At 43.9% G+C, this 13,382-nt stretch overlaps 1 protein-coding gene across 6 annotated transcripts in view; it reads left to right on the top strand.

The window, feature by feature from the left end:
* Nucleotides 1–13,382, top strand: part of FRMD4B (FERM domain containing 4B) — a 323,328-nt gene that overhangs the window by 147,616 nt on the left and 162,330 nt on the right. The window contains exons 1-3 of one of the 6 annotated variants that reach the window (XM_049640867.1): nt 3,948–4,018; nt 6,493–6,575; nt 10,378–10,513. The exons of 2 other annotated variants lie outside the window; for them this stretch is intronic. Coding sequence is in view for 1 of the 4 variants with exons in the window: in XM_049640864.1 (XP_049496821.1) it covers nt 3,857–4,018 (162 nt within the window). In the remaining 3 variants the exon portion in view is untranslated. Of the gene's footprint in view, nt 1–3,594; nt 4,019–5,106; nt 6,576–10,377; nt 10,514–13,382 lie in introns of those variants that run through there. 3 more of the 6 variants (XM_049640870.1, XM_049640866.1, XM_049640864.1) reach the window with 3 other exon arrangements.

Genomic DNA, 13,382 nt, shown 5'->3' with positions numbered 1-13,382 from the left:
TGAGTGCATGAAGACCATTATAAAATGATTGCTGTATCCTTCCCCAATCTGCCTTTTTTGGGGGACTATCAAGAGGAAAGAATGTTTCCCTCAGTGAAAGTCATGGGAGAGGAAGACCAGGGTATAGCATTTAATTAGACAAGGGGTCATCAATCCTTGCATGACTGACACATTGGGCAGGAGAGTTCTTTTTTGTGGAGGCCATCCTGGGCATTGTAGGATGTTAAGCAGCATCCCTGGCCTCTACCCACTAGACGCCAGTAGCCTCCTCTCTCTCAGTTGTGACAACCAAAAATGTCTCCAGACATTGCCACATGTCCCAGAGGGAGGGATGCAAAATTTCCCCTGATGGAGTGCCATTGAACTAGACCTTGTTTTCATCCCCCTCAGGCCCGATGTCAGACGTTCAGAGTCTATCAGAATTTAGCCATACTGACTTTTCAGGTACATAGACAGTACAGCTTAAAAATGTCCACTGACAGTGAACTCTGTCTTTTTGATGGGCAGAGGGGACCACTGGAAGCTGCTATGTTACCAACTGGTTATCTCTTTCTAGAGACAGGAGTTGGCATTTTGTGTTGTCTTTCTGGCATCCTGCTCTTCTTCCTGCTGATTGCTCAAAGGAGAACTCCAGGAGCCTCAGGGATAATGACAATTTCTCTTTTACTTCTGTAGCTGAACTCTCAGGTGTCTGAGTAATGCTGTCACCCGAAGCATCTCTTTAAGTCTCCAGAGAGAGCTGCAGGAAATTACAGTGTATTGCAGAGAACTCTGATGTTAAAGAGGAAGGAAAGTCCTAAGAAAGAAAGAAAGAAAGAAAGAAAGAAAGAAAGAAAGAAAGAAAGAAAGAAAGAAAGAAAAAAGAAAAGAAAAGAAAGGGCAAGATAATTTTGAAGCAAGCTTGATTTAGCTCCCTTTCCACTGGAAATTTTAGACCAGCTTCAAGGGTGTGTGCCTGGGATCTGGTTTGTCCCATGTGGTTAGTCCATTTTAAGAATGATGCCACACTTGGGTCATTCTTTTCTCCACTGCTGCACATCTGGGTTCAATTGTCCCCCCCACTTCCCTCCCATTGGTACCTGGTGTGGAGGAACTTGACCTTCCTTCCTTCTTGTCCTAGAGCTTCAAATCTCTCCTTCCACAGGAGAGGAAAGCTGTTTGGCTTAGAAGCAGCATCAGTGTTGACATTGGTGGCAACAAGATGTCTTGTCTTGTCTTGCATCCAGCTCTGAGTGTCCAGCAGCTCTCCAAGTCCCCAGGGAAAGTTGGCTGTGCTGGGGAAGACCAAGCTTCAAAAAGCTTTTTGGGAACTCGACTTTTTTTTTTAATGTTTATTTATTTTTGAGAGAGAGACAGAATGTGAGCAGGTGAGGGGCAGAGAGAGAGGGAGACACAGAATCTGAAGCAGGCTCCAGGCTCTCAGCTGTCAGCACAGAGCCCGACACAGGGCTCGAACCCACAAACTGCGAGATCACAACCTGAACCGAAGCTAACCGCCTAACTGAGCCACCCAGGCGCCCCTGGGAACTTGACTTTAGACCTATGCACAAAGAGAGAACAGTCCCGGTTTCTAGAGCATCTCTTCTGAGAGCATGGTGTCATGAGATAGAGATAATTGACCTGTTGGAGGTTTTATTCTGGTATTCCCTTTGCTGCCCGACATTTCCGAGAATACAGTCATGCTGCATCATTAAAAAAATAAATATACCACAACCATTCACTCATACTAATATGCCACTTTTGAAGTTCAGTAGTTTTCCATTAGAATGATGACATTTTCATTTTCAAACCAAGTTCAACTTCTTTTGATTCCATAAGACCTAGTATATTCTGATTTTGTATAAACACCATGACTATTATGTTGGGAAATATCATCAGAATGCTAATACTAATGAGCCCATAGAGGAACTTACTGTGAAGAATTGTTTCCAAATCTTGGAACAGGTCTTGTGTCCAGTGAACTAAACAAAAACTCTTAGGTGATTTTATTAGTAATAAAAAGAAGTAAAAAGTAGTAAAAGAAATGTCATTTAAAAGTTTCGTGATTATGGGCACTTCAAAAACAATAGGCACTTTGAGAACTCATTTTGTGTTCTGACTGATTGAGTTTCAACTGAATTAAGATTCCAAAGGCACATTTGAAACCTGAAATAAAGCTGATTTACTTGTCGATAATCTGTCCTGAAGCCTCTGAGCTAGTTCAGGAGAAAGGCTTTGGCACCTTAACTTTCTGCCACTTAATAGCAAAGATTAGAGCCCAGGTGTGAAACCACCAATAAAATACAGACAATTGTCCTACAGATGGTTTCTGGGGGAAAAAAACCAACATCCTGGAATTTGCTGTAGTGCTTTTGCTGTAAGAAATGTTATATAGGGGCGCCTGGGTGGCTCTGTTGGCTAAGCGGCTGACTCTTGATTTGGCCCAGGTCATGGTCCGCGTTGGTGAGTTCAAGCCCAGCATCAGGCTCTGCACTAACAGTGCAGAGCCTACTTGGGATTCTCTCTCTCCCTCCCCCTCTCTCCGCCCCTCCCCCACTCACTCACACTCTCTTGGCCTCTCTCAAAATGAACATTAAAACAAAACAAACGTTATACTATTATATGGAACTGAAATGTACACATATTCTAAAGGAAAATAGACACTGGTGGCATATGAGGCTCCTTGAGGGCTTTTTCCCAAATGCCTTAGGCAATATCAATTCCTGGGGGAGAACGTAAAAAAACAAAAACAAAAACAAAAACCATTAATTATCTGGTGACTTCATGAGTGGTCAAACAATTTCCTTCAGTTTGAAGTCGAGCATAAACTACCTGTGCTGTTTTGTTCTGGCAACTGCTGCTAGACATATCCAGAGGCTGAATTTTACAGAACCAAATCAGGGATTCTCCTGTGAGCATGATTTCTCAGCAAATAATAACTGGAAGCTATCTGCTAAAGACCAAGAACACTCTTTGTTTTTCTCAAGAACGGACTGCTGCATTGGAATTAGCACAGTGTGAAGGTGAGGGAACCTGCCCTCTGGCTGGCAACAACAGGCGGGTTGTCATTTTCGTGGAGACCCTCAAATTAGAAGCCAAGGCAAGTTGTGCAGGCGCGCGCACACTGTTGCTCTGAGACCGTTGTCTTCATCTCCTGCCTCCAGCACAACCAAGGAGACGGTCAGGGCTGTCCCCCCAGGGAAGTGAGGTCCCAAGGGATGCTTCGGAGGATTTTTTTTTTTTCCTCCTGCATCTGTGGCTGCCCAGAGGTATTTATCAGCGTGTACAGTGTGTACAAAGACCCTGTAGTGTAAAGTGAGATGCTCCCCAAAGCGGTTTAGGAGGCTCAGGCTGCTGCTGTGTGTGCGTGTGTGTGCGTGTGCGTGCGTGTGTGTGTGCGTGCGTGTGTGTGTGTGTGTGTGTCTGCAGAACGCGCAAGCAAGAGCGCTGAAATGCAGCTCTCCTCTCTGCCTGCAAAGAGTCGCTCCACTTCCCCCTCTGCCCAGCGCACTCGGGGAGCGCCAGGGGGAGTCCTCGCCGGCCAGGGCTTCCCGCGCCCCGGGAGCGCCGAGGGCTCGCCTGGCGGAGCTTAGCGCAGCTCGCTCGGCGCTGCCAGCCAGCGGAGCGGGCGGGGGTGGACACTGGGCTTCTGTGTGCCAGCCGCAGCCGTTGGCTGGCGGGCGCCCAATCCCGGGGCATGCCGCCGGAGGCTGGCCGGGACGCACGGTGAGAGACGAGTTTGGTGGAAGGCTTGACCCCCAGGCTGCCCGCAGAAGCCGGCGTCGGGAACCTAGGCGGTCGGGCCGCCGCGGTGGGGGCTTGCTGCGCTGCAGCGGCGGGGAGCCGGGCAGCCCCGGGGTCCCAGGGAGGAGGCGGCATGGCTTCGGTGTTCATGTGTGGAGTGGAGGACCTGCTGTTCAGCGGCAGCCGTTTCGTGTGGAACTTGACCGTGTCCACGCTGCGGAGATGGTACACGGAGAGGCTGCGGGCTTGCCACCAGGTGCTGCGGACGTGGTGCGGGCTGCGGGACGTGTACCAGGTGAGCCAGGGCGCGCGGCGCTCCAGGGCCCTTGCAGGATGCCAGGCGCTCTTGGGAAGCCGGTTCCACCTGTATGATTTTATTCTCTCTCTCTCTCTCTCTCTCTCTCTCTCTCTCTCTCTCTCCCCCTCTCTCTTTCTTTAAAACTCCTAGCGGGCTGCTTGGCTCCTGGGTCAATTTTCAGCAGCTGTGGATAACTGTTGCCTGACAAAGCTCGTGGATTGTCCCCCTTGGGCTCGGGGGCACTTGCGAGTTCCTACCAGCATTTGCAGACGTCTGTTACAGAGTGATGGTGTACTGCCTGGCACTTAGCTAAGAAAGCTGTGGCTTTGCAGCAGAAGGTCTGCCCGAAGCGACTTTGACATTCAGACGATCCCTTCTTTTTCTTGTATTGGGGGGTGGGGGGGTGGGGGTGAGCATCTCAGGATCAGCCATGTCACACCAATTTACCATCAGGGGGCCTTGGTGGGTTTTCATTCTTTGATTGTATTTCAGTTTTCCATCAGGCAGCCCCACATTGCAAGGCAGAGCCAGGAAAAGCTGATTCTGTGTCTACTGGCTTTTGGAGGAAGGACAGCAAATTGTGAATACTTTGCAGGAGGAGGATGGCTAGGGGAGGGAGGGGTGGCCTGGCTGATCGTTGTCGGAATGCTTACATTTGGATTTAGTCCCCTCACACAACACAGCCTCTTTATTTCTCTGCTAGGTCCCATCCTGCAGACAAAAAATGCAGCAACTTTATTCAACTGGGAGACCGTTCATCTTCTCTGGGGACTGAAGCTTCCCTGGATGTTTTTTGGTGTTTTTTTTTTGTTTTTTTGTTTTTTTGTTTTTGTTTTTTTTTTTTTTGGACAGTCATTTGTGGGTTTAAATAAAGTCCTCTGCTTGGGTTGTTAATATCTTTGAGGTTTAAAAAAAAAAAAAAAACTACATTGCATTTAGGAAGATTAAACCTGGTGTTTGCTATAGGAATATATCATCATGTTTTCTTTCCTGAGATGTGGAAAGAGCTTTGTTGCAGTTCCTGGCTCCCCCTACTCTCACCCCCTTCCCACTATGGCTATAATGTATATCTCATTGTATTGAGTCCTATATGGGATCGGAGCCTCTGGTTTTGACAGGCTGTAGTCTTTCATAATCAAGCAAAATTAAAAGATCGGCACGGGGGGGTTAAACTGTGGGCGTGTAAAGAATCAGCATCCCCTCGTCATCCTTGATGTCCGTATCAGCCTTGTTAAAATGTGCTTCTTGCTTTCACGACCCCTACTTTGGGTAACATGTCTCTGATGTTTTGCAGTTTTTGAGAATCCCACAGCCAGGCTGAGAAGCGGGGCAGCATGTGGGGGTTTGAGAGTAGTATGGAGCTGTGGTATAGATCCCATCTGGCTACAGTCCACGGATCACCTGGCATTTCAGAGCCTGAAGTGTCTGCCTTTGAGCATTTTTCTCTTTGGGGAAATCATTGTTGCGTTGGTCTGTAGGAGAAGTGACCCCGATAGAGTTTTGTTTTTGCTTTTTAAGGTTGGAGAAACTTTTAAAAGGAGAACACAAGTATTGGAACCAACCAGACAGCCTTTATGTGTCTCTCCCCAAGTTCAGGGGAGCTATAGTTTATCTCTTTGCGGTCAGTGACCAGATAAAAAATGGAGGTTCCAGGATCCGGAGACCCCATGGACTCTTTATAATTATTTTTAAGAACCACAGTAACTTGAAGGATTATCCTACTAAACTGAAGATTTTCTCTTCTTTAAATGGATGGGGACTGAGCCAATACCCTCTCATGATAATAAAAAAGGACATCTAAAATAATGATAAGTGGAAAATGATCTCTAAGTTTAGAGTTTCCTGTACATGGGAAAAGAATTTTAAGAACATTTTAAAACTTGCAAGGACCACAGATTTCTTAATTGCACAATATAAACTAATTGCTAGCAAAGAAACAACATTTTCGGGACGCCTGGGTGGCTCAGTCAGTTAAGTGTCCGACTCTTGGTTTCGGCTCAGGTCATGATCTCATAGTTTGTGAGTTCGAGCCCTGTATCAGGCTCTGTGCTGATGGTGTGGAACCTGCTTGGGATTCTCTCTCTCTCTTTCTCTCTGTCTCTCTCTCTCAATAAATAAATAAAATTTTTAAAAACTTAAGAAAAAGAAACACTATTTTCATTAATGCCTTTTAAATAATGATCAAGAAAATAGTCATTTAAATTATATAGAACTGAAAGCAGTATAATAAAGTAGTTAATACCTTAGGCTCCAAGTTAGAGAGACGTAGGAATAAATCCGACCTCTGCCTACACTTGATCATGAGTAAGTTACTTATCCTTACTATGCTTCAGTTTAATCATGCATAAAATGGGAAATATAATAGTGCTAATCACAGAGTTTGATAAAAGAATTAATTGACACAAGATATTTAGCCCAGTGCCTAGAGTTTAGGAAGCATTCAACAAATGTTATCTGCTCTATCATTTTAGAAACCCAACTCATACTAACCTACAAATTAAAAAGAAGGCACTTTTGACACAATTGAGAAGTCTAGCAGTTGGATGAACTTCAGGTATGGTTTGATCAGAGCACTATACTTGTTGCCTATGATTCTTCCAGCCTTGTTCGTGTGTTGGCTTTTTCTTCGGCTGGTTTCTTCCATCATGATAGCAGATAGCTGCAGCAGTTCCAGGGCTTAGATCCAGATATCAACCTATTCAAGAAGAAAGAAAATTTCTCATATCCACCAGCTATCAAAAAAAAAAAATTCCAGTTTTCACTCTGATGGGTTAACTTAGGGACAGTGCCCACCCCCAATGCCATGCACTGAATGGCACAGGGAATGGGATTATAATTCAGCATTCTCAGTGGGAGTGACATGACCCCCAAGAGGCAAACATTGTTTCTTAAAGGTAGGAGGGTGGCACAAAAATCTTACTCTTTTTTTGTGTATAGAGCACAGATGTACATAGAATACCTAAACAGATATACAGGATTCTACTGGCATTAGAATTTGCAGGGGGAGGAGGTGACTAGCAAACAATAAAGTATCTAAAAGGCTCTTTAAAAAGATGATCGTGAATAAAACTGTTGAGAAACACTAATTACACTGATTGGCTTAGACCAGTGGGAGAGCAGACCCATTTGTGAAGCTGGGAGTGAAGTTGGTCCCAGGCAGACCACACAGCTGCCAAACAGTGGGGGAGGGTCAATGCTCAGTTGAGCTGCAATCAGCAATGCCCCCTACACTTGAATTATTAGAACCTCAAATCTAGAGCTCTCTAATATAAAAAAGATTAATGGCAAATATATTTCTAAGTATTTCGCCGCCGTAATTTGAGTTAAAGGGGTGGGGGCTCATCATTAGAATACCCTTATTGCTATCCCATAATTACAAATTCTAAAGCACGAAGGGGAGTGTTCAGTGGTACTGTCCAGTTTAGTGGCAAATGGACTGGAAACACCACAGGGTTACATATTTTACTGAACTCAGTTTTTTATCGTCTTGACGATAGAAAGGTGTCATCTTTCTTGCTTCTAGTCTGAATAGTCTGGTTTGTAAGGAAATCCGGGCTCAATCACGCCAGAGAGAAATAAGGGTGGTGCGGGAGATATCCATTACATGAAATACCTGATGGTTCCCTGGGGGTGTTTTGTTTATTTATATACTATACGTGAAATAAGATCTCCCACCTATTCATAAGGAATCTGGCAACAACGTTATTGCCTGGCTGGCACAGCCGGGAAGGCATCATTTCTTTGGAATTGAACACTTCCTCTACATCTAGATATTGGAGAGGCAGGAGACTTAATTTGCCAAAAGCTATGAATAATTAAGGCGCTAGCTATAAGGCATTTCTGTAGTAACGCGACTAAATAAAAAGCAGGCTGAAGCGGCACTGAGGCTGCCTTTTAACAAAGACTTACTTTATGAGTGAAGCTTTGAATTTGGTTAAAGTAGCAGACTGAGACATTCGCCTTCAATTTGGGGCTAAACCTTAAAAGCTGATTCATCAGCCGTATATCTATCCTGCTGATATCTTGCCTAGATGGGTTCTGTTATAGCAATTAATTAGGGTTAACAAACAACTGAAGTAGAAAATGGTGGGAGAATGTGGTTGAAAAAAAGATCAACACCCTTTGCTTTTTATTAAGCATGACATGTTCTAACAAAGGCCTCAGCTTGTTTCTTGGGATTAAGCTGTCCCCTCATCCCCAACACCTCAAAGCTAGAATTTCTTGCAAACCCTGAGTGGAGTCATTGCCTTCCAGCAGGAGGTAACTTAGAATTTGAGATATTCAAGTGACCATAAGAGGCCGGGTCAGCTCCCCTGTGGCAGGCAGTTGGCACTGAGTGGGGAGCATACAGTTCAGAACAGCAGAGGCTATAGACTCAAAGTTTAGCAAATTTGACCTTGACCAAACCGCTTTCCCCCCTTGAGCCTCCTGGGTATAAGGGAAGAACTGTAGTACCTGCATTATGAACAGGATGAAAAATTCATGAGATAGTATCTGTAACACTAAATGCCCTTCCTGATATAAGCAAATGCTCAATAAATGTTAGCCCTTGGGTATGTACCGTACTTAACAACAGACCCGTAGAAGGTACTTGATAAAGTAGCACCGGGTATTACTATTGTTTTTTATAAGTGATACTAGTTCTCTGGAAAGTACATTCCCATCTTTACAGGCAAGGATGTTCACTGAAAGAGACTGTGGTTTCCCACAGCGTGTGTAGGGTGGGCCTTGGGTATTTTTTATTGTCTTCACACAGTAGACCCACATTTTAAGCCAATACAAAAACTCTAGGAAATACAAGCAGCTCCCATTAGGGTCGCTAAGGAAATAATCTCTCTTTGTCCAACATTTTGATGATCCTGATAACAAATGAATTTCGCATCCCACCACATTGGCTGGAAAAGACCAACCCCCGCAAAAGGCAGGTTCCCCATTGAGCATTCAGTGGCCTGTGTGCTTCAAACCCTGTATATTTTGCTTGTCCCCACCCTTCACTCTCCACATTACTCTGAGTTACACAGACTAGAAGAGGGGCTGACAAACTGTGACTCACAAGAGAAAACTGTCCTGTCCCTCGTTTTTGCAAATAAAGTTTTATTGCACACACAGCCTTCTGTTTTTGTAAATAAAGTTTTATTGGCACACAGCCCTGCTCACCCGTTTGCTTGGTGTCTATGGCTGCTTTTGCATTACAGTGGCAGAGTTGAGTAGCTGTGACTTAACTACTTACAGTCAAGTAGTTCATACAAAGATGATATTGGCCACAAAGGTGAAAATACTTGCTGTCAGCTCCTTTACAGAAAAAGTTCAACAGTTTCCACACTAGAAAAAAAGCAATGTATTGGGTACAGAATGCTAGAGGGAAAAAGGTCCATACTTCAGTCATAGAAAAAATAGAACTTGAAGGAATATGAAAGAATTTTCTCATCAAAAACTTAGTCACCAGGAAAATAATAAATAAATATTCAGGATGAATGTTCAGTTTACCTTTACGAGGTCCTTTGTTGTAGAACATGATTGGAGTTACAGATTGACTCGTTTGTTTGTTCATTTATTTGTACCTAAAATAATGATCAGAGTGCTTACCCCATCCCTGCTACTGTCCCAAGGTGTCAACCACACAAGGTCAAGATAGGCGTTTTTCCTGCGTCAAGAAATCTATTGTCAAGGAGGAGACACAGATAAGGAAATGAAACTCTGTGGGAGGCCCTTGGCCAAGGTGCTCTAGGCACACAGTGGAGGGAATCTAAGTCAGACTGGAGAAAAGCAAAAAGGGAGAGGAAGAGAGCCAAGGAGGCTTCCTGGAGGAGGCAATTCTCAAGCTGAGGTTTGAGGGGAAAGTAGGAGTTGGATAGATGAAGAAACGCAGAAGGGCATTTCAGGCATAGGAAAACATGTCTTTGATGGAATTATAAACAGTTTTTTAAGGCCGATGGGGAGAGAGGGCAGGAGCAGGGGAGAGAAAAAGAGCGAGTCGGAATCAGAGGCAGAGATTTTGATTGAGAGTAACATCTGAATTTGAATGATCTTTTACTTTAGGATTTTGATATTTTTCTGCAGAACTTCGGGGGCAGGGGAGAGGTTGATTTAGAAGTATCACTGGCAGCAGTGAGGCTGACAGATTTGGGAGAGGGTGACATAGTGGAGGCGGGAAAGGAAGGGGAGCTAGGGGCTGCTGCAGTGACACAGGTGTATAGGTCAGGATAGGCTAGGTTTTGCCATGGCAACAAACAGCTCCAGTATCCTAATGGCTTAAAGTTTGTTTGTGGTTCACACTACCGTCGCATCACAGGTTGTCCATAAGCTCTGCTCATCACTGTCACTTAGACTCACAGAATGTTCTTTCACGTTGCCAGTTACCATGATGGAGAGTGAAGAGCTCCTCGGGACTTGGCACTGGCAACTAAATGCTTGGCCTCTAAGTAGCTCCTGTGACTTCTTGCGGGTCCTTGGTCAGAGCTGATCAGTCACGCACTCAACTGCAGGGGCCAGGTAAGCAGTCCTACCCTGGAGCAGCGTGAATGCTGATGCAGATTTGGTTCCTGAAACAAATTAACGAGCAGGAAGTTTACCAGAGAGCGCACTGGGATCAACACCTGTAGAAGGGAATAGAAAGAAGCAGGAGGAGCAGAGGAGAAAAGGGGCTATAATTCAGGCTCAGCAATGCCTTCGGCTGCCCTCATGGGTAGCTCTGGAACTGAGAGTTGTCCCCATTTGGAACAAGAGGGCTGTTCTTCCCTCCCACCTACATCAACACGTTGTTGGCAGTAGACTGCCCTTGAGAACGCGGAGTGACCTTGACCTTGAGGTAGGCAGCTCTATAAGGGAGGGCAATCCCCAGAGGGAGCTGAGAGCTGTCAGCTTAGAATGTTCCTGGTAGCTGAGGGAATAAGTGTGGGCAGCACATCATGGGGTCTTCTGCAAATGCCTGCCCAACAGGTGCCGGGATCAAAGCCTGAACTGAGGAAGGACCCACAGGAAGGAAGTGGAAAGTAAGGATTGCGTTGATTTAAAGGATGTAGAATCTGGCTTCAGGACACAGTCTCACTCTCAGGGCGGCCTCCTGATTGGATCCTACACTGTTGAAGGGATTGGGCAGCCATGGAGTCAGTTAACAGAAGCAACACATACAGAAAGGAGAGAAAACTTGGCAGATAAATGAAATACGAGTCTCCTTATCGCTGAGCAAATTCATCTCCCACCTTTTCTGGTAACCAAAGACTAGGGTTTTAGGGCAAGGAACTGAGATGTGAAGATACCCCAAAACTGAGAAGGAAAACGGTCTTAATGTTCTAGCCCATCACTTGACAGAAGTATACTTCTGAAAGACTATGTTATTTAAAATCGACAAAATCAGTCTCAGTATCTTTGAAAAGCATTTCGGAGCCTTTGTCGTCCAGCTTGAGAAACACCAAGTTAAAGACTCTCCTGCCTTTCAGATTGCTGTTTGTTTTTCCTCCTACCGTCCTTTCTCGGTGGAGTGGCAGCACAGAGTAACTTCCTGTTTATCCCCCTCTTCTGTTTATTTTGAACATTGGCTTTGTGATGTCTGATTTGGAGGCTATGGAAAAGTGTGAAGGATTCGAATAGGAAATCAGACCTGTAGTTCTAAACTTTACAGCAAGATGATATGACTTCAAGCACAGAAAGGAGGCAGAAAATTAGACCCTCGTGAAAAAAATTAAAATTGCCATCTCTATGTAATTACACATATGTGTGCCTCTAGGTGTTCATATGTAACATATAGATTCTGGCATCCTTGAAAACAAACTTGGCTTGAAAGAGGCTGATGAATGCGATAAATTAAATAGTACCACTTTCCCCCTAATGTCCTAATCGTTTTTAGTCTCTTGAATTTTGTGTTTTGGGCAAAGCTTGTTGATTAAATAACTATTTTTCCCTAACTAGTGCTTTTATGTAGTGTCCCTGCCTTGACTAATAGCTACTAATTATGTAGCAGCCGCTGTGTGCTGAGTCTTCTGCTTGGCACTTTAATTGCGTTATCTTAAAACAAGACAAAACAAGACCAAAACCCCTGAGGGGTTTTTTTTTTTTCAATATACAAACATATAAAAGATAGTATGAGTAAAAAAGCCATGCACCCACCACTCGGTTTTAAGACATCTTAATATTTTGCCATGTTTGCTTCAGATACTTTTTAAAAATGTAACCAAACTATATAGAATCAGTTGAAACCACCCTCGTACTTTTCCTCTCTCCCTAAAATCCTACCACTAAGTTCATGGGTCTCATTCCTGGGCATGTTTTGATAATTTTGACACCTATGTTTGTATCTATAAATAGATAACCCTTCTATGTTTGTCAAATTTATAGAGGATATATAATTCTACTGCCTTATTATTCTCTCAACAAGCTTTTGGGATTTATCTCTAAATTCATTTTAATCCCTATATTCCATCGCATGAATATAACCAATCTTCTGTTGATGGATACTTAGGTTGCATACAATTTTTCAGTGTCTCAAAAGACAATAGTGAAAAGTTTTGTATTTGTTTCCTTGGGCTTATGATCAAGAACTTCTCCAGTGTATGTACAGAAGATTTTTAGCTTTATGAGATGCTGTGTCTTATCTTTGTCCTTGTAACAACTCTACAAGATGATATCATGAACCCCACTTTATTGGTTTTATGTACTTATTAACTAATAAGTCATGGTGCTGGAATTTGAACAGAGCTCTGTCTGATTCCAGTGCTCAGCCTCTTGCCACTGACTTGCTACTTTATTTATTAAGAGGTAAACAGCACATAAAGATAGAGTCTTATCAATTTATTAACTTAGTCTTTCACTCAAACAAACATGGGGTGGAAACATAGCCTCGTGCTTCAAAATGAAGTCCGTGCACTCAAACTGCCTGAATTCAAATTCCTAACTCACCTTTTTTAGCCATGTGAGTTCTGAGACTGATTTTTTGGGCTGTAAAATATAGATAATTAGAGTATCTCACTTAAAGCGTTTCTCTCCTGGGATCACGGTAGAAATTAAACATATTGATGTTGTCAGTAAATATTGTTAGATATATGTGGGGGTAGATGGTTGGTTGGATGGGTGCATGAGTGCCTGGTAAATAGTTATCTTTATAGGTTCAGTGTTTTCAGTTTCTTATTTATGTGAATAACCATTGGAACCCCTAAAGTCTGCAGAAGCCTTGGATCCTCCCTCCTCCTCTCCGCATTATGAAGCTATTAAACTTTCCTCTTCTCGACCCTGAACCCTAGACTCTTATGCACGAAGGCTATGGAACCCCACTGACCGCTGTCTTTCTCATCTGTGTAAGCTCTCCTTTGATATGACCCTGAGATTTGCAACTGCTAAGGAGATCCAGTTATTACAAGCATCATGC

Source organism: Panthera uncia, chromosome A2, assembly GCF_023721935.1.
Source record: "Panthera uncia isolate 11264 chromosome A2, Puncia_PCG_1.0, whole genome shotgun sequence".
Classification (NCBI taxonomy): domain Eukaryota; kingdom Metazoa; phylum Chordata; class Mammalia; order Carnivora; family Felidae; genus Panthera; species Panthera uncia.
Note: the sequence above shows the minus strand (reverse complement) of the source record. Positions and strands in the feature narration are given on the sequence as shown.